General features: G+C 39.8%; 1 protein-coding gene across 1 annotated transcript; it reads left to right on the forward strand.

The window, feature by feature from the left end:
- Positions 1–208: 208 nt before the first annotated feature.
- LOC143283765 (uncharacterized) lies at positions 209–25,682 on the forward strand. The gene is made up of 5 exons (XM_076590108.1): positions 209–264; positions 2,597–2,954; positions 12,308–12,409; positions 14,433–14,573; positions 15,011–25,682. Exons 1-5 carry the CDS (start codon positions 240–242, stop codon positions 15,654–15,656), a joined length of 1,272 nt encoding a protein of 423 aa, XP_076446223.1. The 5' UTR covers positions 209–239; the 3' UTR covers positions 15,657–25,682.
- The last annotated feature ends 481 nt before the right edge of the window (positions 25,683–26,163 follow it).

The following is a 26,163-nucleotide window of genomic DNA, read 5'->3' on the forward strand; positions in this document are numbered from 1 at the left end:
AGGTAGCATTATTCAATAGGTAGATTGACTACACATTTATTGTAATTCTTGAATTTCATGAGCTCATTTGCAAACTTTTAGATGGAGGTTTCAACCAGCATTAAGTGTATACTACCAGTTCAGCATTTCTTCAAATATGTGTAACTGAGGAGGAAAAGCCATGAGCGGGTGTTTAGTTTGAGGGAGACTGCCAGCTTGACAAGATGGCGGGATGGGCAGGCTTCACCGATGAAGACTTGATGCAAATCAAACAAACTTCTCCAGGTGAAGATAATATAACCCGTGGCATTACAGTACTTTCATTTACCTTCATGACCAAGCGTGCGCCCGAGATATATGTCGGCATGTGCACAATTTTACAAACTATATGTTGAATTTAGTGTTCACTTCTGACAAGCAAAAACTTTTGTTGAAGTTTTACAGTGTATAAAATGTTGGTTGATTTCCACTTTTTAAATTTAAAGAGACCATATAGTTGACCTAAAGAACTGATGGAAAGAACTCAAGTTTCTCGAAAAGGTGGCTTTTTCTGCTTTTTATTTATTTATTTATTTTTTGTGGGACCTCCGAACTCCAACGTCAGCCGAGATAGCCAAGACTATGGTTTATTATGACTAGAGAGTAAAGCCCTGTTCGAACAGGTGACTCATTTAAGGTGAAGACATAGTGCCAGTCGGGGTTATCCACGGGGATAGCTTGGCTTGCCAGAGTGGTCTATCCCAGCCACTGCGAAATAAAGGCCCTTATTTTTTATTTTGCCCCCCCACCTCCACGCCACACTCGCCTCCCTCAAAATAAAAAGGATATGTGCTTCTTCCTGCAGATCCCACCATTAGTGACAGAATGATCAAGAAATGATTGTGTTCACTCCATGGAAGGAAGGAATGATTAGTGTGTAATTGCATTAGAGGTTTTTTGTTTGTTTGCTTTTTTGATTGAGGCTTCCCCTGGCCGAACTTGGGGGCTTAATGGTGTACATAGGTTCAGTCTCCTAGAGGCCCCCCCCCCACCCCCCTTCAATTGTTGATTGTTGCCTTGTGCAGGGATTACCACAGGATTATAGATAAGACAAGGTTTCTCCACTGCCTTTGATGCAGAAACACTGTCTAAGGGTACTATTATGCATTCTACTCTTGCCTTTTGGCTTTGCAATTAGTGGAAAATGACTGGTCTGAGAGCATATATATTGTGGGTGTCCTAAGCCAAGTTAGGCCAATGCTTATTTCGAAATTCGTTCACATGGTTCATTTCAGGGCAGTGCCTTGTGCAACTGGTGTGGTCCTTGAAAATGACCTGTAAACTTGGAATAGTATCTTTTGCCTCCTAGTTGTTCTAGGGAAACAGTATTTTATGCAGCCTCTGACCTTTCTCCACATATTCTGTTCTCCTGCTTCCCCCCTTTCCACCCAGCTCTTCCAGTTTCTGCTTTTATCTGCACTGTCATCAGACTTTAACACGCAAAAAATTGCTGAGCATACTTTTTTTTCTGATAGGAATGACATCATTTTTTTTTTTTTTCAAGTTGGCCATGATCCAGATGAAGAAGTACATGTGGGAAGCTCCCAAAATACAGGAATATTTTGTGTGCAGTTTGACTTGGGTAACTGTAAGCCCGTCTGTGTTGTGCTGATTGTTGCCCACCAGGTTTGGGTGCTCTGAACCCAAACTATATCATAAGCTTAAAGACAATAATATAGTACTTAGAAAGTAGATTGATTGGAATACTACAGATTCATGGAGGAGGAAGGGGAAGGCCTTTTATCTGTCAAACCATTTTCTGTATCTCTTTTTATTTATGTCTCCCTGTCTGTCATAACAATACTGCTTGTAAAAGCAAGATACCCAAGCTATACTAACCTTGATTGTAGAAAAGATAATTCAAAGTCTGATTGCCATTCATAATGTTATTTATTATGAAGTATATCAGGCTTCTGAAACTTGAGTTGTATTCCAGACTGCTGCCTTAATGGACTGATCATCTGATGTGAGAGTGAATATCCTCTCATGTGTTATTGTCACTAACATCATTATGTTACTGTTTTAGGGACTGGCCCTGTGTTTAGTAGCCTATGGAAAAAGAAAAAAAGAAGAAAAAAGAGTGATTTAGATTTTTTACTTCACTAGGCGTAATATATACATATATTTTTGTAAACATGTGATGTAGCATTCAATGAATTAACCTGTAGTTGAGCAATTCAGTCAATATAATATTAATACAGTTGTAGTTATTCTTACTAGTATTTAAATATCAGCTATCAGCTTTGTCTCAGAGGTCATTGCTGGTGAGAATTATTGTCATAAACTCTGCAGGAGATGATCTATAGCTGATTTCTTTTCTTGTGTTTTGCATAGTAAAGAAACGTGATTCCTATTTTTGCTATTCAGACTTTACTGCTTCTATTTCAGCAGTGTGGATGTATTGTATTGCCACAGGAATATGACAAATTATGATATATGGAAGTTAGGAAAAGCACTGGGATATCATACATAGATAGTCATGTAATGATGTGGTTTTTTGTTTATTTATAATAGTAAAACTTGCTGTATCAACACGCTCTTTTGGAATACATGATTTACATTAAAGAAAAAATTTCAGGTCCTTCAAGACCAGCAGTTAACAATGCTGCAAAACAAGCCATGGCCAAGAAGCAGAAAGTACAACAGCAGCGTGAACTGGCACGCCAGAGAGCTCTCGAATTTGCTCACAGCAGCAGTGCCAACTTGCCCCCTTCCCAGCGTCTGTCATCACCGAGTTCTGCACAACCGGCTTCGAAAGAAGAGGTGAAAGAGCCCCCAGAGCCTGGAACGAAGACAGAAATGTCTGGCCAGAGTGCCAGTGCAGACATTTCAGAACAAGGGGGTGATGGTTCTAAAGAGAAGTCCAGTGCTGATGGTGAGGCAGAAGAACCTGGTGCCAGTGGTGTCAAAGAAATTGATGAAAAAGAAGGACTCAGGTAAAGTGGGAAACCAAACGTTTGCTTTGGAATTTTTTTAAATTATTTTTTTTACCTTACAGCATTTTATATGTTAAAAATCGTTTTCAGTGCTTTTATTCTTTAACAGTTTAAAAGTATCACGGACAATGATTTGGTGAAATTTGTAAATGGTGTGGTTGTGATCTCTGTAAGTCTTTTTTTTTTTCAAGGTGCACTGACCAGTTAAAAGCTAAGCATTCATTATGTTGCAGTGCAGTGTTACATGATCAATCTCAAGATAAAGAGTCCACCTTCACCTTCACCTATCCTGTAGTCTTGTGGACCGTTGGGGCGCCACAGGTGATCTGGCAACCAGCATCCTCCAATCCTCTCGGTTTTCTGACCTCCTGACTGCATCGCTCAACCTCAAGCCTGTCTATTCTGGGATATTGTCCTCCCATCTCTTCCTCTATCTGCCTCTCCTTCTCCCCCCCTTGCACTGTGCCCTGCAGGAATGTCTTGGCAAGCCCTGATGATCTCGTGACATGGCCATACCATTTGAGCTTGTGTCTCTTGACCAAGGTCAACAGGTCTTCGTAGGGCCCAATGACTTGCCTAATTCTGTTTCGAACTTCTTCGTTCATGATATGATCTTTGTAGGAGATGCCCAGGAGTCTTCGAAAGCAAAGCATCTCATCTCAGTGGACTGTAATCTCTTTTCTATTTCAGCTGTTAAGGTCCACGATTCACATGCATACAAGAGTATTGATGTCACCAGGGTACGCATCAGTCTGATCTTTGAGCCGACTGCAATGTTCCGGTCGTTCCAGATGTACCTCAGTTTTGTGAGTGCTGCTGTCGCCTGTGCAATCCTGGAGAGTACTTCGGGTTTGGATCCCTCATCTGTCACAATCGCTCCCAGGTATTTAAAGCTGTGGACAGTTTCTAGCTTCTGGCCGTCCACTCTTATGTCAGTGCTGATGCCATTGGTGTTGTTGGTCATCAGTTTGGTCTTCTCTGCGCTGATCTGCATGCCATAGGCTCTAGAGGTTTTATCAAGGTGGTCCACTAAGCTAGCTAGCTCCTCTTCTTTTCCTGCTAGGCCATCAATATTGTCGGCGAAACGTAAGTTGGTGACTGCTCTGCCTCCGATGTTGACTGTTCCTTTGTGGTCTTCAAGTGCATCTGTCATGATTCTTTCCAGGAAGATGTTGAAGAGAGTTGGTGAGAGCAGTTGGAACAGCCTTGCCTCACTCCGACTGTGGTTCTGAACCAGTCCCCTATGTTACTGTTGAAGTAGACTGCGCTGGTGGCTTTGTTGTAGAGGTTCTTTATCACTTGGTGATAAAAAAGGTGAAGGTCGCACGCCTAACAGGCTGAGTGATTCTAGCTCTCCGTATTTTTGTTTATTGTGTTGGTTGTGTTTGGTGTTGTGTGGTTTGGTTCTGCAGAGTGTTTCATTATGGATCCCTTCGAACAATGGATGTATGTGTGTGCCCCGATCTGCATAAGACTGGCTGTGTTTTGGATTTCTCTTTCTACTTTCCTGTCAGTTTTGAACTGCGCCGGCCCGCCATTCATCTCTTCCTTCAACACACCTGTACACGTGCAAAACGTAACGTTCAGTGGTAGTGGACAGGTGGGCAGCCTTTGTCAAGGTGAGCGCAACGTCCCTCCCTTTGATCTGTACTCGCGCGCTGAACTGTTTGCTATCAAACCTGCACCTTTGACCCCTGACCTAGTTGTGCGCCTGCGAGGAACAGGCATTGGCGCTTGCCTGCCGCGAAGATGAACTCGCCGAGCAGGAAAGAGAAAACAAAAGCCCATCAAAACTGTCGTTTCCGTACGGACCCCCAACAGCACTACTGACAGTACCCCTGATGTGTCACCTGCGTGTGTTGACAGATCCACTTCATGCGGCGCTGTTTGTGCTGCTTCCAACCTCAACACACGTGTTCCTGCTAACATTTTTACTTTCCGTGACATTGTCCCCTCTGATGACAATATTCCGAACTGCAATGTATCCCCCGTGCCAGTTATAGCCTCTGCTCCGCTTCCTACTCCTGCCACACCTGTCTCAACTCCCGGACCTTTTTCTTCCTTCCCATTGTCCTCCACTGCTCAGTCACCATCTTCTTCTTCCACTGTCTGTCTGCCTTACTCACCTGCTTCACCATTAGATTCCTCTCTCCTTACCTCTGATCTCTTTCATGCCTGTCTGTTCAATGCTCAATCTGTCTGCCCTGATCAAAAGACTGACTATATTTCTGATTTTATTTTTGAAAAAAACTTTGATATTGTATTTCTTACTGAAACCTGGTTAAAGTCACAAGGTCACGAACCCAAACTTAAACAACTGACCCCCCCTGGATATAAAACTATGTCACTTCCTCGATTGTCTCGTGGAGGTGGCATCGCCACCGTCTACAGAGATATCTTGGAGTCTTCCCTCTCCTTCTCCCATAACCACGCCTTTCCACATGATACCTTCGAAATGCTAGTAGTCACTCTCAGTGTTCCCGGTCACTCAATCATCTTCTGTTGTCTCTATCGTCCTCCGCCTAGTCGTAAAAATAACCTAACATCTTCTCAGTTTCACGATGAGTTCCGAACACTACTTGATTACTACAACCTTTGTTCTGGCAAACTTATTATCCTCGGAGATTTCAATTTTCATTTCGACAACCAGACTTCTACTGATGTCAAACGCCTATGTCAATCTCTGTCCACTCATTCTCTCTCTCAGTTCATTACAGAACCAACACACAGATCTGACCATACGTTGGACTGGCTAATCGCACGTGAGTCTGATGCCATGGTTGCGTCAGTGACTGTAACTGACAAACTTTCTTCCGACCATTCTGCTGTTATATTCTTGCTTAATATTTCAAAACCTACCAGAACCAAAAAATCTGTTACTCGTCGCAACCTGAAATCCATCAACATTAACACTTTTTCTTCTCAAGCTGCTGAACGCCTTTCCAAAATTTCTTCTCTTACCGACGTATCCACACATTACAACACTGTCCTGTCTCAACTGCTGGATGAACATGCACCCCCCACTACCTGCATGCTCCCTGACAGACCCTCTGCCGCATGGTACACACAAGACATTCGACTTGCAAAACGCAAACGTCGCCAACTGGAAAGACGATGGCGATCAACAAAACTGCAAGTCCACAATCAAATATTCCGAAAACAAATAAATAAAGTCAAACATATGATCTCATCAGCAAAAACAAACTTCTTTTCTTCTCAAGTTCTCGATGCCACATCCACCAAATCTCTTTACTCTGTCATGTCAAATCTTCTCGGAACTGCAAAAAGGACTCCTCTTCCTTCTGCCTACACTTTATCTGAACTCCCCAATGTCTTCTCCTCTTTCTTTTTCGACAAAGTCCAAAATATTCGTACCATCTTAGACCAAATGTCTTTCCAACCTGTTCATCCTGATGCTCAATTCAGCGGCACTCCTCTCCATTCCTTTAATCCATTGACTGAAACAGAAGTTCATGAAATCCTAAAAGAAATGACAGTAAAATCCTGTGAGCTCGATCCTATACCAGCCTCCTTTAATCCATTGACTGAAACAGAAGTTCATGAAATCCTAAAAGAAATGACAGTAAAATCCTGTGAGCTCGATCCTATACCAGCCTCGGTCTTTTCCCAATGTGTCTCACATCTTCACCCCACAATCACTAATATTGTCAACTCATCCCTTCTCACTGGAACGTTTCCATCCACTTTCAAAACTGTAATCGTCCGGCCTCTTCTGAAGAAACCCAACCTTGACGCAAACATTTTGAAAAACTATCGACCAGTTTCTAATCTTCCATTCATGTCCAAACTCCTTGAAAAAGCTGTCCTCAGGCAGCTTAACAACCACCTTTGTTTCAACAATCTCATCCACCCATTTCAGTCTGCCTATCGCGCTGACCATAGCACCGAAACCACTCTTCTCCACATTCTGAACAATCTACTGATAGCGTCCGACTCAGGAAAAATTTCCCTTCTCACTCTTCTCGACTTGTCAGCCTCGTTTGATACGATAGACCATTCAATCCTTCTTTCCCGTCTTCATTTTACATTTGGTATCAACGGCACTGTTCTAAACTGGTTCAAATCTTATCTCACTGATCGATTCCAGTCTGTCATTGTTGATCATTTCCAATCTGAACCCATTAAAATCGAACATGGAGTCCCACAGGGATCTGTTTTAGGCCCAGTGCTCTTCACACTGTACACTGCTCCTCTCACTGAAATTATCAACCGCCAAAATATTAGTCATCATTCTTATGCTGATGACACTCAACTCCAGAAGAGTGATACCTCTGAAAAATTGTTGTCGCTCTTGCAAGAAACATCCAACTGCTTCCTGGACATTCAAAACTGGATGACTCGAAATAAGTTACAATTGAACGCGGACAAAACTGAAGCAATGATCATAGGAACTAAACCAAAACTGTCTTCCATCACAATTGACACAAACAAACTTGGCAGTACATCCATCCCTCTTTCCACGTCAGTCAGGAACCTCGGTGTTGTCCTTGACAATACACTGTCCATGCAAAAATTTATCAGTCAGACATGTCAGTCCTGCTACTGTCAACTGCAACGCATCAGTGCCGTCCGGAAATATCTGTCCACTGACGCAACATCTAGACTTGTCGTTTCTCTCATTCTCTCTCGCCTTGACTACTGTAACTATTGTCTGGTATGCCTGCTTCATCCATTCAGTCCCTTAAGCGCGTACAAAACTCTGCTGCCTGACTCGTCCTCAGAAAGAAAAGATCTGAGCACATCACTCCTCTTTTGCAACATCTCCACTGGCTCCCTGTCTCACACCGAATAAAGTACAAGATCAGCACTCTATGTTATAGATGCATTCACAAAACTGCCCCTTCCTATCTCTGCGGCTGCCTTCACCTCTACACTCCATCTCGCTCACTACGATCGGCCTCGGATCCACTCTGTTTACGCATACCCAGATTCAAACACTTGACTGTTGGCCGCCGTTCTTTCTCTGTTTCTGGACCTTGCGATTGGAATGAACTTCCTTTTTCGCTTCGTCAAGTCTCCACACTCAGCTCTTTCAAGTCTGGCCTTAAAACCCACCTCTTCCCAAAATAGCCTCCCTTGCCTGCCCATCCTTGTCTTTAGTTTCTATAGTATTAGAGTTATGCATGCGTGTGAATGACGAAAGCGCTTTGAATTGATTTGTCTCTGCACAAGATCCAGCGCTATATAAATACCATTATTATTATTATTTACTTGGGTCAGGTTGGCATTGATGTTATACAACCTCATGGTGGCCCATAAAGCTGCATGCCATACTCGGTCAAACGCCTTCTTAAAATCCACGAAGACGTGGTAGAGGTCTTGCTGATGTTGGAGGTACCACTCGCACAGTATCCTGAGGTTGAAGATTTGCTCTGTTGTACTGCGCCCTGGTCTGAAACCTGCTTGTTCCTCTGCGATTATCTTCTCCTCTTGTGGCTTCAATCTATTTAGCAGGATCTTTAGCATGACTTTGCTGGGATGGCTTATTAGGCTGATCGTGCGATAGTTCTGGCACTGTTGTAGATTGCCTTTCTTGGGGAGAGTGATGATCAGTGACTGGGTCCACGGTGTTGGCCACTCCCCTGTCTGCCAGATCTTGTTGCAGATGGTTGTGAGGGCTGTGATCATTGCTTCTCCCCCTGCTTGGACCAAGATAAAGAGTAGCCAGTCACAAATCATGTTTATTGGGAAGGCAGTCACAAGTCATGTTTAAAGGGAAGCCAGTCACAAATCATGTTTAAAGGGTAGCCAGTCACAAATCAAGTTTATAGGGAAGCCAGTCACAAATCATGTTTACAGAGTAGCCAGTCAGAAATAATTTTTTTTATAGGGTAGCCAGTCGTAAATCACGTTTATAAGGTCACCTTCACCTTCACCTCTCCCGTAGTCTGGGTTCAGACCGTTGGGGCACCGCTGCTGACCTGGCCACCACCCCTCTCCACTCTTCACGGTTTTCTGATTTCCTCAGGGCGTCACCGAGCGTCAAGCCTGTCCACCCCCGGATGTTGTCTTCCCATCTCTTCTTCTGCCGTCCTCTCCTTCTGCCTCCTTGTACGGTGCCTTGCAGGAACGTTTTGGCAAGACCAGATGATCGGGAGATGTGTCCATACCACCTAAGTTTGCGTTTTTTCACTATGGACAGAAGGTCTTCGTAGGGTCCAATACTTTGCTGGATTCTGTTCTTCACTTCCGTGTTAGTGATGTGGTCTCTGTAGGAGATGCCAAGTAGTCTACGAAAGCATCTCATCTCGACAGCTTGGATTCTTCTCTCGATGTCTGCAGTCAGGGTCCAAGTCTCGCAGGCGTAGAGCAATATTGATATAACCAGGGAACGCATCAGTCTGATTTTTGAGCTGAGAGCGATGTTTTTGTTGTTCCAGATGGTGTTCAGCTTGTTGAGTGCCGTTGTTGTTTGGGCAATTCTCGAGAGTACTTCTGGTTTAGATCCTTCATCTGACACGATTGCTCCCAGATATTTGAAGCTGTGGACTGTTTTAAGCTTTTCGTCGTTGACTTTGATGTCAATGCTGATGCCGTTGGTGTTGTTAGTCATCAGTTTGGTTTTCTCCGCACTGATTTGCATTCCATACGATGTGGAGGCTTTGTCTAGATGTTTGACCAGGCTTGCCAGTTCTTCTTCTTTTCCAGCCAGTCCATCAATGTCGTCGGCAAAACGTAGGTTTGTGATTGTTCTGCCGCCTATGCTGACTGTTCCTACATGCTCTTCCAGTGCGTCAGTCATTATTCTTTCTAAGAAGATGTTGAAGAGTGTTGGGGAGAGTAGACAGCCTTGTCTCACTCCGACTGTGGTTCTGAACCAGTCCCCGATGCTATTGTTGAGGTAGACGGCGCTGGTGGCTTTGTCATAGAGGTGCTGTATCAGTCTGATCAGGTTGGCGTTGATGTTGTACAGATTCATGGTAGCCCACAAAGCTGCATGCCAGACCCTGTCAAATGCCTTCTTAAAATCAATGAAGACATGGTAGAGGTCTTGTTGGTGTTGATGGTACCTCTCACATAGCAACCTCAAGTTGAAGATTTGTTCAGTTGTGCTCCTTCCTGGTCTGAAACCTGCCTGTTCTTCAGCAATGATGTTTTCTGCTTGTGGTTTCAGTCTGTTAAGCAGGATCTTCAACATGACTTTGCTGGGATGACTAATCAGGCTGATGGTGCGGTAGTTTTGACACTGCTGGAGATTGCCCTTTTTGGGAAGGGTGATGATCAGTGATTGTGTCCACGGTGTGGGCCATTCCCCTGTTTGCCAGATCTTGTTGCAGATTTTCAGTAGTACATCTATCATAACTTCACCCCCTGCTTGGACCAGTTCTGATGGGATGTTGTCCACTCCTGCCGATTTCCCTTTTTTCAGCGATGCTATTGCTGCCTCTATTTCTTCACGGAGTATGGGGTGATTACTGTTATCAGTGGCTGGTGGGACATTCAGTATTGCTGGATCACCTGTGGTCTGTATGTTGTATAGCTCTGAGCAGTATTCTGTCCATCGCTTTAGGATGTCTTGTTCTTCTGTTAGACATTTTCCATCCTTGGTCTGGATGTTGGACATAGTCCTACCTTGCCTTGTGTTGGTAAGTTCTTTCACAACTTGGTAGGCTTTCTTGCTGTTGTTTCTTGTCAGGTTTTCCTCTATGTCCTGGCATTTTCCTTCAATCCAATTCTCCCTTGCCTTCTTCATGCTTCTCTTGATTTCGGTGTTAACTGCTTTGTACTGTTTTGCCCCTTCTTCTTCATTCTTTTTCTTTTTCAGGTCTCTACGTTTGTCACACAGCTGTAGGATGTCGTCCGTGACCCAGGGCTTCTTTTTGATGCGTTGTTTTCCAAGAGTTGTTTGGGCTGTTTCAGTTACAGCTGCGTTGAAGTCGCTTACGAGTGTATCCAGGTCGGCGTCATCTGCATCGAGAGTGATGAGTGGCGCGAATTTCCCACCAATCATGGCTTGGAATGCCTCTTGTACTTCAGGATCTTTCAATTTTTCCAGGTCGAACTTCAGTCTTTGAGAAGCTAAGGTAGCCAGTCACAAATCATGTTTATAGGGAAGCCAGTCACAAATCACCTTTAAACTGATAAAGGTTAGCCAGTCACAAATCATGTTTATAGGGAAGCCAATCACATAGCATGTTTATAGGGTAGGCAGTCACAAATCATCTTTAAAGGGTAGCCAGTCACAAATCATGTTTGTTGGGTAGGCAGTCACAAATCATGTTTTTTGTTGAGTAGGCAGTCACAAATCGTCTTTAAAGGGTAGCCAGTCACAAATCATGTTTATAGAGTAGCCAGTCACAAATCATTTTTTTTATAGGGTAGGCAGTCACAAATCATGTTTATAGGGAAGCCAGTCACAAATATCATTTTTATTTATTGGGTAGCCAGTCACAAATCATGTTTATAGGGAAGCCAGTCAAAAATCATTTTTTTTATAGGGTAGCCAGTCACAAATCATGTTTATAGGGAAGCCAGTCACAGATCATTTTTTTATAGGGTAGCCAGTCACAAATCATGTGTATAGGGAAGCCAGTCACAGATCATGTTCATACGGAAGCCAGTCACAAGTCACCTTTAAACTGATAAAGGTTAGCCAGTCACAAATCATGTTTATTGGGAAGGCAGTCACAAATCATGTTTATGGGGTAGCCAGTCATAAATCATGTTTATAGGGAAGACAGTCACAAATAATTTTTTATAGGGTAGCCAGTCACAAATCATGTTTATAGGGAAGCCAGTCACAAATCACCTTTAAACTAATAAAGAGTAGCCGAAACTGAAGCCAGTCACAAATCATGTTTATTGGGAAGGCAGTCACAAATCATGTTTATAGGGTAGCCAGTCACAAATCATGTTTATAGGGAAGCCAGTCACAAATAATTTTTTATAGGGTAGCCAGTCACAAATCATGTTTATAGGGAAGCCAGTCACAAATCACCTTTAAACTAATAAAGAGTAGCCAGTCACAAATCATGTTTATTGGGAAGGCAGTCACAAATCATGTTTATAGGGTAGCCAGTCACAAATCATGTTTATAGACTAGTCAGTCTCAACACAAATTATCTTTATAGGCTAGTCAGTCACATAAGTCACCACAGGGCTGTGACTGCAGACTGGATTCTTAATTAAGCTGTGTTCAGAAAGAAAAAAAAAGTTTAGCAGATGATTGGAGAAGGTCTGTTGGCACCTTAAACCCCAGCTGGAGCAAAGAGGATTAAGTGAATGAGTAAGTTAGTTTGTTATATAGATTATGCAGCACTTGTTGGATATAGAGCTTGTGGAGAGAACAGCAGCGCAACTACCTTGTGTTCTGTTATACATCTGTATTTCAGGGGGGAGCTGAGCAGAATGGAACAGTTCCGAATCCAACAGCAAAAGATGGAGGAAGAGAACAAGCAACGACGGCGCATATTGGCTGATGCCATCAAGCAAAGGTAATTCAGCAGGATGTGTACATGTCTGGATGATGAGGATAGTAATGGTATTGATGATGATGATAAAGTCATCTGCCATGGCATGAACATAATTTGTTCAAAGTTCTTTAGCAGAAATTTTATATTCGGGTGATAATGATAGTACCTGTCATGTAATGTATAATATTTTTACTGGATATTTTTTATATTGCTGTATGACCAAATTTGATTTTAGTTTACTTTTCAAAAGCTGTATTAATTCAAACAAAATTTACCAAATGTAGATCAGGATGTTTTGCTTCATTGACTGCTTTTGTTTGTTTGAATGGGACAATTTTTAGTTATTCAGTTAACAAAATTATGGCCTGAACCTTGGTATTGCCAATTCTTAAAATCTTTAGCCATGTATCAGCCCTGTATTTATAAAGAAATTAGATTATGATTGCACAGTCAGAAATGTTTGGGTTTTTTTCAACAAAAAAATGGTGTTTTGTTGTTTGGCGAATATATGTATGGCTGTAAAATGTAGAAAGAACATACTGATTTTGCTGTTTGGTGAAATAAAAATAAGGTAGTAAAATGCAGAAAAGAAACATACTGATTTTACTGTTTGGTGTATGTGAATGAAGCAGTTAGATAAGAATAAAAGAAAGAAAGAAAAAGAAATGTAAAAAATTGTTGTTTTGTGAAATGTAAATAAGGTGGTAAAATGCAGAAAAAGATATATACTGAATTTGCTGTTTGGTGAATGTAAATGAAGCAGTAAATTGCAGAAAAAGAAACACTAATTTTGTAGTTTGGTGAAATGTAAATACGGAAGAAAAAGAACCATACTATTTTGTTGTTTGGCAAATGTAAGAGGCAGTAAAATGCAGGAAGAGAAATGTACACATTTTGTTGTTTGGCAACTGTAAATAAGGCAGTAAAATGCAGAAAAAGAAACATACTAATTTATTGCTTAAGAAATGTATATAAGGCAGTAAAAAAAAAAAACAGTAAAAGATGCATACTGATTTTGTTATTTGGGAAGTACATATGAGGCAGTAAAATGCAGAAAAAGATACATACTAATCTCTCGTGTAGCATGTTGCAGTAACAGATGGCATGGCAGAGTGATTTGTGTCTTTTCACTTATTAGGTAGAATCAGGAAAGTGAAAAGAATCTCGCATGTTTCTTTTTTTCCTCAATGACTGAATGAAATATGTTACTGAAAGTTGTTGGGTTTTTTTTTTCATAATATAATTTCTTTAAAAAAAAGAATTATTTTGCAGTGTATGTTTTATAACAATTAAACATCGCATTAATACTTAGATTTTATGGATTAAAAAAAAACCTTATCTGCCCGGTGGGATGGTGGTACTGTTCATCTTCTACCCTGTGTAATGGTTAGTCTGATGACCTTAGCTGTTATTAGAGCTTGATTCTCCACAAATGTTTTTAAAAATTAATCTTTACCACCAAATGTTATTTCTTGTGTGTGCGTGTGTGCTCGCATGCATGTAGTGTGTGTGTGTGTGTGTGTGTGTGTGTGTGTGTGTGTGTGTGTGTGTGACTGTGACAGAGTGAGAGAGAGAGAGAGAGAACAAATGAACAAATGAAGTGACAAAGTTTTTTTTAAAGAAGGAGTGGATTAAGCATGCATGTATGCTTTTTTTTTTAAATTTTTTACATCAAGCCCTCAGGGCGAAAAAAAGAAAAGAGACAGACGGACAGACAGACAGACAAATTATGATAGAGTCAACATGTATTGACAGTTTTGTCTAGCTAGTTATTCTGGACACAATTGTTTGTATTTTTTTCTTTATACCTCTTTATTTTATGAAAATGTACTGTCAAAAATGATTGAGGAAGTGAAATTATTCTGTTCAGAATAAGAATTAGGAATATCTTTATGGGTGTCTTAATTCTGTAGCTTCCTGAGAGAATGTTGAATACAATTTAAAATTTCTCGCTGTCCAGCAATTCTCTTCCATTACCGTGTAACCAACTGATACAAAGGAGAGTGTTTCTTCTCAGTGAATGGTATGTTGATGTGTGATGCAGGAGCAAAATGGCCAAAGAGGAAGCAGAGAAACTGACCAAAGTCCAGAATGAACTCAAACACCTGGACCATCTGGTGAATGCTGATGTGTCCATTATCAGGGACAAGATTGAGGTGGCCAGCATCGATTTTCTGCAAGCACAGTAAGTTGGTGTCGAATGTGTAGGATGGGTGGCCAGCATCGACTTTCTGCAAGCACAGTAAGTTGGTGTCGAATGTGTAGGATGGGTGGCCAGCATTGACTTTCTGCAAGCACAGTAAGTTGGTGTCGAATGTGTAGGATGGGTGGCCAGAATCGACTTTCTGCAAGCACAGTAAGTTGATGTCAAATGTGTAGGATGAGTTTGTAATTAATTGTGTAGAATTGCTTGAGCATCATCATAGTCAACTCAAAGTGCAGTTATTACTGCCTGTGAATGATGCCAGCTGCTGTGTGTGACTTTTATTTGTATGTTTGCACTGGAAAAGTAAGTTTACCAGAAGTGTGGGCACATTGTTGTTTGTACGTTTGCGCAGGAAAGATTATTCAGTGAGTTTACCAGAAAAGTGGGCACATTGTTGTTTGTACATTTGCACACAGGAAGCGCTACGAGAGGGCGGAGAAGGAGTTTGTGGAGGCGAAGATTGCCCTAGCGGAGAAGAGTGACCTGAAGGAGTCTCTGACGGAGCACCTGTACACGGTGATCCAGCAGAACGAGGCCCGCAAGGCGGAGCGGCTGGCTGTGCTGATGAAGCAGCTGGGCATGGAGGCCGAGGATTGCCCTGTCCCCAACGTGGTACCCCCTCTGCTGTCCTTCTCCCCCATCAACACGCTGCACCGACCCCACTTCCCTCCCACCTCCTCCTCCACCCCAGCCCCTCCTGACAGTACAGGACAGGGCTCAAACCCAGAACACCCAGGGAAAGAAGGTGGGCAAGCATCACAGGACCAGGCCACAGAACAATGCGGCAACAAGGATGGTGTTCAAGAGGCAGGGCAGGACCAAGACAAGACACACACAGCTGACAAAGACACGGGTGCTAACACACAGACTGCTGGCACAGCTGACAAAGACACTGGTGCTAACACACAGACTGCGGGAGGTGATACAGTAGAAAAAAAAGAAAATGCTGATTGTAAAATTGAAGATGAAAAGACGGTGAATAGTGAGAAGGGGACTGACAAGCGTTGCACGGAGAACGGGAGTCCAGAATCGCAGGATGGAGGAGCAAACACAGTACCGTGAGCACGTTGTAAGTTGTCATCTCAGCTCCTGTCATGTTCTTTGTTGAAATATAGACTGCTGGTTTACCAAAGGAACATATTTTTCTTTTTCTTTTTTTATCTTAAAGTTGAATTGGAAATTTCTTATTGTCTGGTTATTTTTTTCAGTAAAAAGGTACTGAAAAAAGACTTCATTGATTCACTACATTATTTTTCCAAAAAGAACAAATACTTTTCACAAGAATGTAAAATACTGTGCTGAAATAGTTCTATCTAATGTAATTTCAAGGAATAGGGGGCTTTGATGAAACAATTTTTTCCTTCACAATAATGAGAAAAGATGATCAAACATTTCTTTTGAAAACATGCCTTTCCCAGACAGGTTTGGTCAGATTTCATATAAAATTGTTGAATGCAACTGTAAAATATGTACTACTAATACACTGAAAACATTTCTTCTTTTAATTAGGGACAGACACTAGAATACATCAGATCCCTTTTTTTTCATTCATAACTCATGTTTGCCAAGCATGTACTTGAGCAGAGGCAGTACTAGTAATTTGCCATACATATTTATTTATTTGAAACAAAAGTATAGGAGCAAAATTCAGTGTAAAGATGACTGGTGTTTCAGGTCACATCCAGTAGTCTTGAAAAATTGTAATTTACATATTGACATGGTAACTATCAAGTGTAATAAAATCATTGTGCTGAATGTATTTTTGATAAAACATTGATTATATGAACACATCATTTGTTATCTTTGCGGGCATGATTTCATAGTTTGTTGTTTATGTTCACTTGGCACAGTACATGTACAGGGATTTTGAATGGTGTCATTTTTTTGTGTGTGGAAAGGTATCATTTTCTCTCTTGGCCTTTACAGTTGAGCATTTTGTGTTATTGATGTAATTCGAAATAAGCAAAGGGATGTGTGAGAGAAGGAAGGACATGACATGGATATTGATTACAAATGTGCAAAATAAGGCAAAATCAAGTTCATAAATAATATGAGAAAAACTGTAATCAGGTTTCCTAAGTACCCATGAGAAAAAACAACATGTACTTAGCAGAGAAGAAGAAAACTTGTTGCTGCCATCATTACAACTGCTGCTACTGTTTTGACTACTGTTTACAGTCAGACTGTGATCTTTGCTTTGACCTGCTGCTGTCAGACTGTCTTGTTAGAAATTTATTTGTGTTTTGTACAGTCAATGATCCATCATCTGTTGTGGCTTAACTTTGTTAGTGATGTGAATCTCCAGTTAATGCTGTGTTATTTGTTGGTAAAAGAAAGAAAAAAAAAGTTGGATTTGGAGGTAGAAACTGTTGATTGGGTGGTGATTAAATGTGCCCAGATGAAATATTGGGAGAATTTTAGATTTATGGTACAGTCATGTTCCTGTTGCATTCTTTTCCATTTATATATAAGACCATGTGTGTGCATGTGCATACGTGCGTGTGTGCGTGTGTGTGTGTGTGTGTGTGTGTGTGTGTGTGTGTGTGTACATGCATGTTGTCACAAACATGTGATAGCAGTGTCTCTCTTTTTTTTCTCAGTTTTATACTGATGTATGTGTAAAATGCCCAAGGTCAGAATCTGTTAGAAATGCACAGTATGATTGTGAATGGACTTGGCCAGTTTGCATGTAAAGAACAACTGTTGTAAACTTCTTCCTGGTTACTGTACAAAGATTGCCACCTGATCAGGGTTTCAGATATATATATATTATTCTATGTAATTCAAGCTGATATTGTGGGGTATATCAGTATATATTTTTTGTGGTCTGCTTTTATGGATCTATCGTTCTATGCACATGCTTCATGGGAAATGTTGCAGATTTTTGTTGTTGTCAACAGCGACTCTGGGAAAGATGCAATTAACAATGTACTGAAATATGGTTACATATTTATGTGGTTTCTGATCTCTATAGATGTGTGCATGCATGCATGTTTTGTGTGTGTGTGTGTGTGTGTGTGTGTGTGTGTGTGTGTGTGTTGATTTGCATCAGTTGCATGTCTCAGCTTTTTTTCATGTTCACGTAAAACAAACGAAACCTGCATTTTATCACATGACTAAACATGTCCTTGATAAAAAGAAACTATTGAATGATGTTCATGTGTACTTGCTGACAAAAATATCTTCAGATGTATTTTAAAGGCTATTTGACGATTACTGTTATAGCAAATTTGAAAGTCTTACATTGTGATTAGTGCCACAGGTACAGAAGTTATTATCCTGGCAGATATGGAATCAGGATGGACTAGGAATAGACAGTGCCTTAAGAATTATCCTGTGTAAAGTTACCAGGATTTGATATGTGATGGAATGCTTACATATACATTAGATTCAATTACTGCTATAAAGATACATCATTGTGTAAATTTTAGTTGCATTTTGCAACGTAACCTTGTTAACTAAATATCGTTTCTTTGAGAGCAGGGATTTGAGAAGTCAGTAAGTGTTCAAGATACGTGTGGTTACTTGCAAACCATAGTAATTAATTTTAGAAGTGTTAGATGTTAAAGATCTGAATCTGATGATAAACTACTCTATCATTAATTAAGTCATTTTATTTTAAGTTGTGTTAGAACGCTTTTTATTTTCAGTCTTTTTGGAGCTACTGATATGTAGATCTATGGATCTTATGTTATATTATCTATACTAGTACAGGCTGCAGAATGAATTCGGTATTTTGCTAGAGACTGCATTCAGAGGTAAACTTTGTGCACAAGCAGCACGCAGATTCACTGAGCATGGTATCTCACCAGTTTGAGGGCACATTGAAATTTTAATTTCATAGTATCACACCAGTCTGAGAGCACATTACTATGAAGGTTACTGGTTGTTTATCTAAACCTTGCCTTCACTTTGGGTTTTTTCATAGGTATCACAGTGCTCACTGATTAATCGAAACTGTGCATGCCATCATATTACTGTGTCAACTAGGTGCACATCTATTTTTTGTTGTTGATTTTTTGCTTACAGCTACATCCCCATTTGATATTTAACATGCATAGACTGATAGAGCTAATGAAATGGAAGAGATGAAAAGTGTGTTGGCTGTTGGTAACCGTCCATTGTTATGAACTGTGCAAGTGTGGCCGCATGTTAATTGTGATAAATTTACTTGCCTGCCTTCTGATCATATGAAATCTCTTGGTGCTTGGGGTTCCCAATCTTTTCTGAATGTGCTGTTTCAGCCTTCTACCACAGTCTGCTTTTGTTGCAACTGTCTCCTCTCTGTCTTGTTTGTGTTGTATTTCGTACCAACATGTCTCTTTGTCTTACCTGATTTTACCTTTTTTTTATAGTTTTTTTGACTCACTTGTGTAAACAAAGTGAGTCTATGTTTTAACCCGGTGTTCGGTTGTCTGTGTGTGTGTGTGTGTGTGTGTGTGTCCATGGTAAACTTTAACATTGACATTTTCTCTGTAAATACTTTGTCAGTTGACACCAAATTAGGCATAAAAATAGGAAAAATTTAGTTCTTTCCAGTCATCTTGTTTAAAACAATATTGCACCTCTGGGATGGGCACAAAAAAATAAAAAATGAAGCCTAATTATATGCAAACTGCATTTTCTGTTATATTTATATTTTTTGTATTCTCTAAACTTGGCACTTTGATCTGATATTCTGACACAACAATAAGAGCAGTCATTATTATCATTTTTTTGTTCAAACAGGAACTTCTTTTGCTAAGCATGGAAGTTTTATTTATTTTGCAAACGTTTTGGTGCAGAGAGTAAAAAAGGGAAATTACTCTGTAATTAATGCTAGGGGACTTAATTTGCTTTAAACTGATCTTTCTCATCTTAAACATTACATTTTGAAATTATACTCAATACATAAAAAGCTTGTGTGTTTTAGTCTCAGTGTACAGGGCTTTCACTATGTTCATTCGCCCAAGTGATCTTTTTCGGAAAATACTAAAATCAATGACGAGTGGACATTACAGATCTGTTGGCTGAGCCCTGAAGGTCATGGGGAAAAATCAATTGTGTACACATATTTATACACATTCAAAGCGCATATTCATATTCTTCGCGAACGCGAACGACGCCATTTTGTTTCAAGTTGTTGACCTGCCTGTTCAATCCTATATTCAGTGGACAATACATCATAACATGTGATAGAAAGTTGGAGAAATAGACCGTTAAATATTTAATCAGAGAAGGATTTGTGAACACCTCATCACTTACTGGATTATGCCCCAAACTGCCATAAAAATATCCACAGAATCAGTCGGAATTCACTGTTAAAAATTGTAAACCATGCGAGTTAATACCCTTGAACTGATCACGATGAAACGAAAAAATTTCCAGTCTTGACTTTTCTCAAAATGAAGTCCTTTTCACTTCTTACGACGTTTAGAAGTACTTGTACTTGGCTCTATATGTTATTAGTTTAACAAAATACTAAACATAAAAGAGAAATTGAATCGACCGTGTCGTACTACATTCCCGGCGAGTGTAACTAAACTTGTACATCTATCTAGATCTAGTGAAAACGGCTGAATGTTGCAGTGTGATTGCGGCGATAGCCATTAAAAAGAATTTTTTTATTGCCCTTAAAGATTTTTTGAATGCCCAAGATAAACCAGAATAATATGATTTAAACAGCATTCTCACTGCGAATACCGCAATTGATTTATCGCCCTTTAAAAAAGTATGTTCAAATGTTAAATTTTAGAACGTCAGTTAAGGAGCCATGATAGTGTAATGGATAAGGCAGTTTCTTCTCACCTGAACATGCGGGGTTCGAATCTGGTTAGGACTTCTTTTTTTTTTGTTGGTGTTTTTTTTTTAAATGCGAAGCTTTATAATAACAAAATAATACAGAACACATTTTAACGATTAGATTTTTTTTTTTTTTAAGTGTATCACAAGTGAGTCTTGAAGGCCTTGCCTCTCTTGTTTGTTTTTTGCTTTGTTCTTAATCTATCTTCCTTGTCTTTTGCCTGATTTGACCTTTTTTGTTTTTTTGCTTTGTTCTTGATGATGATATCTATCTTTGATTTGTGTGCATGTGGTCTTATCTCTGACCAAGTTCTGTTGTTTCAGTTGCCTCGTCTGCTGTGCTGAATATCTGTTTCATTCTGCTTAAAATATAGACAGACCTGTTTCCATCTCTCGCATTGTGATGCATTTTGTTAATTGCTTTCCATTCTAGAAAATTGTGGCTTTAATCAAAACAGATGCAAGTATAAACATGATGCAGGGAACCCAATGGGTAACTGAATTTTTGTCCATTTAACTGCTTTAGTTTTATTTGTTTGCATCTCCAAAAGTGCAAACTGTGAAAAAAAGAGTATTCTTTCTTTAAAACTAATGAATTACCTTTAATAGGATGATGGCAAAGTTTTGGAGGGGTTTCCACAATGTAAATGACCCTCTTCCTGCCAAGCAGCACATTCTAAGCAGCTGGAGTGAAATGATGATAACTATGTGTTAATGTTTGGTGTGTTCATAGCTGTGTATTGATGTTTGGTGTGTTTCTGTGATGTTGAATGTGTGGTTGAACATAGTTCACATCAGTGAGGTGTCAAGTCAGTTCGGGTTTTTTTCAAGTTCAACCATCTGGCTGAGAAAAAATGCCTGCCGCACAAATCCAGTTTTTTTTGTTGTTGAATTTTGAAATCTTCAGAACTCACTTGATATTTGGTTTCTCAACAGCATCTGGTGCTGATAAAGTGGTCCATGGATTGGATTTCAGCTACCAGGTTTTTCAGTGAATAACTTTCATTTTGTTTGAAATTAATGTTAGTTCATTCCCCCCCCCCCCCCCCAACCCCCCTCCCCCGCACCTCCTTGGGGATGCTGGGGGTTCTGTTCATTGTACAAGAAATTTTGTTGTCTAGACATCACTCTCTTAGTTTCTGGCCTTTCCTTTTCTTTCTGTCTCTAGCTTTATGTTCTGCCTTCTAGTCCATTTATCTTTTTTTTTCTTTCTGGAAAGTCTTCAATATTTTTTTGGATTTTTCTGGACTTCATAATTGGGTTTCTTACAATTTTGAATTCTTTTCTCGCACCAAGGATGTGCAAGTTGCAACTGGCTTTTTTTTTTTTTTTTTTTTTTGCTTGTGTGTGCTGCCTGTTATTAATCATACATGATTTTGTGCATTGTGAAATAATGTTTGTGTTTGAGTTACTTTTATTTTTAATCCTCTTGTGGAACAATGTAGGAGCCATGCCCTTGGTTTATGTGCTTAAATGTGACTGGACAGCTGCCTAATTTTCTTTTCCGCTTTTTTTTTTCAGGTTCTAAATGATCAATATTGACTTATTTTCAACCCTTATATGGCACTATTTATTTTCAGATTCATATAGATTTGTTGCATGTAAGTGCATGCATCACATGTACTATATATTAAGCATGTGTACTTAATATAAATGATTTTACTGTTTGTCAATATGAGGGAATTGTTAAAGCTTTATGAATTGAAATGCATGTATGTTATTTTTGTATGTAAACTGTTATTGCTCAATGTAGGAATTAAACAATAGTATCTGAATGTGAACCAATGATGTGCACTATTTTTTCAAATATTTGAAAATTTTTTTCATTGTTCGGGATCTTAAAGCTGCTTTGATAGATGTAACTGCTTTAAAAGGCAGATAATTGTATTTGTGCAACTTCATTTACCAGCAGTATTTTCTGATTATTTTAACTGTCATCTACTCCAATTCAAAATCATTGTTTTGGATGCTAGGGATATATTTTAAGGGGAAAGAAACCAGTGCTTTGAAACTTATGATCGGTAATTTTGTTTTTGTTTTTTTTGTGCATGATTTTTAATAGGGCTTTACCAGTATTCAGGCCCACTTTTTATTTTCATGTTTTTGGTTTGAGCATAATATCGTTTTGTTTTTTTTTCCAAAAAGTATAAAAGTATTATTGACTGTTGGGATGGGTGAGTGGTATGGAATATAATACATATATCTTGGTATGTAGTTATTTTCTTCTGTCATGGTTTTAAATTGTATCTTCTGGAGATGTTGCCTGTTAATTTTTTTTTTTTTTTTTCTTGCACCCATTCTGCATTTTCTGAAGTGTCTTGGTGAAAAATTGTGGGGAATGTTCTGGTGCCACGGGCATCGTATGTGCTATGGTTAGGGTGGTGTTGATTTTGTGTTGTTACTTGCTGGTGCAAGGATGGTTGGTTGGAATGTTTGCATGTAATTGTGAGGGAGGTTTTTAATGGGTTTTTTTTCTTTTGAAGGCCTGTCAAGACTTCTTGGGCAGCTAGACTGTAGATTTCGTTTGATCATTCTTTATGTATTCATTTTGAATCAGAATGTGATGCATTGTAGCCTTTTTGGAATTGGAAAAAGGATTCCGATCCCTCAAAGTTTCATTATGTGTGCTAAACATTGCATTGAGATCTGTCAACAGGCATTTCCTGGGCTGGTGCTCTTAGTTGATATTTTGGTAAATTCAGGTGGAGAGTTTTCTGGTTTTAACAGTAGTTGAATTAAAAAGTTTGGACAGTTATAGGTATTGGAGGAACTGTAGGATTAATAAAACCACCATGTGGTGACCTACCTTGTTGATCAGGTGTCAGATAACAAAAACATGCTTTTTAGACATCAGATTTCAAAGAATTTTGGCTGTAATTTATCAGACTATAAAAATATTTTTTTAACATCTCATTGATTGTAAGGTGTATTATGATTAGGTGAGAGCAAGTGCTTGTGCAGTTTGTAGAGAAAATTTAAAAAAAAAAGAAGGAATTGTGCAGATTTTATATGGAGTTGATATTTTTTGGTGATACTTGTTTTAAACAGATTTAATTGCACAACGGCTGGTTGTTTTAGCCAGATAATCCAGGTTGTTCAGTGCCCATACAAGTGAAAGGTACCACTGGGTGATGCTGCAGACATCTTTCCAGTGTAGTGAACCTCTTCTGCACCATGTCATGTCATCTGTCCAATAATGACATTCATTGTCCCCTGTATATGTTTGCACCAGACTACTTTTCAGACAGTGGTGATGTGTTTTGACTTCTGTGGAAGCACAGAAGAAATTCAGACATGTTTCATAAGTCTCCCTATAGATGACCCCTGTGGTGAAAAGCATCACACTTCATTGTTTACTTTCATGTTGTGACTTGTGTTCGTGTTCATGTCTGTAAGTTGAATGTAGTGCATTCTTTGTCAGTTGTTCCTTCACTCTTTCGCCTGTAGTCAGTTTTTTTCATTCCACTTTTTTTTTTGGTATGGATTTTCAATTGATGGCAGATTTGAAAAGTCTGGCACCTGAATCGAGCCAGGATTTGAAAAAGGGGAATGATCTGTGTTGTGGATGTTCAGTTTGGGTTGATTTTTTTTTTTTTTTTTTTAAATGTTTTGGGGTCTTTCAGATGGTATGAAAGCATGTTGGGTCAATTTTTCAAAAGGTGCATGTGGTAAAATTTGAGGTTATTTGTGTTGTGTGTGACTTGCTTGGCTGAAGAACCATTCACATTATATTTAGATGACCCTTCTTCGAAACTCACCAGGGCAGGGTTTCATGAGGTGATCTTTGCAGCACTAAGTTTGCTTAGAGTTAAGCATGTTCCTTTGTATATGGAATAACCATGGAGTTAAGAACATTTTTAATGATAAGCAACTTAGTGCTGCTAAGTTTGCTCATGCAAACCCACTCCTGTTCTATATTCCTCTGAGTGTCAATGTGTATACTTATCAAGCAGATAACTTGTGAAATACAAAACACACATCACATAAAAATGTTTGGAATAAATGAAGTTTAATCCAGAAGTAAACACATGAAACAGGAGGTGATTGCAGGCAGAGAAAAAAAGTGCTTTATTAGTGGGAGGAATTGAAGAAACATTTTAAGGCTTGGAGCAGTGCAGTAAACATGGTAATGTGGAGAACATACACGGCCAGCTCTTTAAGCATTATTGGATTCGAAAGTTCCAAGATTACGTGGCCTGTTAAATCAGGACTCTCCAGTGGCAGCCTGCCACTAGGTTCCTGTCTTTTCAAGGGTGGTGTTTTTTTTGTTTTGTTTTTTAAGTGGATAAGCAGTAGACTCCACCTTGCGTACTTTGTGAACTTCATTAGCCTCTTGTAAAAACTACCCTAAAATGTCCAGCCAGCAGGCATGCAGAGCCCCAAGGAGGGAATTTATGCAAGCGGCAGCAAGTGCAGGACAGCATGAGATGAGAGGGCTAATCTTAGTGGCCCAAGGTGATTTTTAATCATCATCCGTTAAGACTGTGTGAGGACCAATTACCAGGACTTGGCTTGTTATTTGATAGTAATTAAATTTAATACACAATAATGTGTTGCTCCCATCCAGAGACAGGGCGTCTGTTGTGCATGTTTCTGGGTCCTTTGTTGGAGATGTGTAGCGAACCAGCTGGCACAGATGTCCACTGTGGGGCCAGACCACTGATCCCAATCACTGCAACATGCCCTGTTTGGGAAAAGGTTTTTCTGATGTGAGGGCAGCTCCCTTCTCTGACATGAAGGGGAGATAGGCATGGAATCTAAAACCATAGAAATAGTGTCCCCTTTACAGGGGCAGAGTTGATCACATGCCTGCCTCACAAGTATCCTGTACTCAGAGTGAGTTTTGTTGTTGTTGAGAACTGTCTTTTACCACTCTTGTAGGCATTTAGGTGGGATGATGCAATGGATCCATCCCCTCGCCTGCTTTCCAGATTTCAAGCAATAGGCATTGGTCACTGAAGGGCTAAGTGTTGCACTTGCATTTTTTTTTTTTTTTAAACACATATTTCTTTACCTCACCCACAATCATCTTTGGGATTTTGCCATCCGTGCTAGTGAGGGACAGAAGACATGAATCATGCTGCTCTCTCTGGGTCACAATGTGCTCCACTGGAAGAGGAACAAGAGACCAATGTCAAAAAGCAGAAAATTCAGACAGTTTAACTGCAGGAAAGAAGGAAGTTCACAAAGCACACATAAGATGGGTTGCATCTCTATCCCATCTGCTGGTGTTCCTACTTATATCTTGAGCAGGCTGGCTTTGTACATGGGCAGGACAGCCAATACCTGTTGCTTACTGCACTTTAATTAAAAAGAATCGAGAAATAATTTCATGTGTAGTTTTCTTTTTAATTCCATCTTTAGGCATCTATCCACCAAAAGAAACGGCTGTTACAAAAGACAGCAAAGGAAACAGAATCCACACTTTGAGAGCAACCAAAGAGATGCCAGCTACATTAAAAACACGACTCTTTGAGTGAACACACTGAGCAAATTCGAAAGACAAAAATGCTTTTAAAGCACTTGTTAAATTTTGTCACACAAAGTGCACAGTGTAGAAATGCAAGGCTTACCATCGCTTAAGCCTGTTTAGTATCTTTGGCATGGATGCAATGACGGAATGGATTTTGAGAAATGAAAATTCCTACCTGCTGTGATCTACTGAGATTGTGAAGCTGGCCATCACCTTTGGGAATATGAAATGGGTACTCTGCAGCAATATGACCATTGTTTTCAACACAAAGTCCCAATTCAATGATAAATATAACTCATAATTAAGACATTTCAA

Source organism: Babylonia areolata, chromosome 1 (assembly GCF_041734735.1).
Source record: "Babylonia areolata isolate BAREFJ2019XMU chromosome 1, ASM4173473v1, whole genome shotgun sequence".
Taxonomy (NCBI): domain Eukaryota; kingdom Metazoa; phylum Mollusca; class Gastropoda; order Neogastropoda; family Buccinidae; genus Babylonia; species Babylonia areolata.

Excerpts from the sequence above, each read along its gene's own strand:
- LOC143283765 (XM_076590108.1), top strand. The coding sequence starts at position 240 with ATGCAAATCAAACAAACTTCTCCAG. Across the intron at positions 2,955-12,307 it reads GATGAAAAAGAAGGACTCAG|GGGGGAGCTGAGCAGAATGG; the intron begins GTAAAGTGGGAA and ends TCTGTATTTCAG. Across the intron at positions 12,410-14,432 it reads GCTGATGCCATCAAGCAAAG|GAGCAAAATGGCCAAAGAGG; the intron begins GTAATTCAGCAG and ends TGTGTGATGCAG.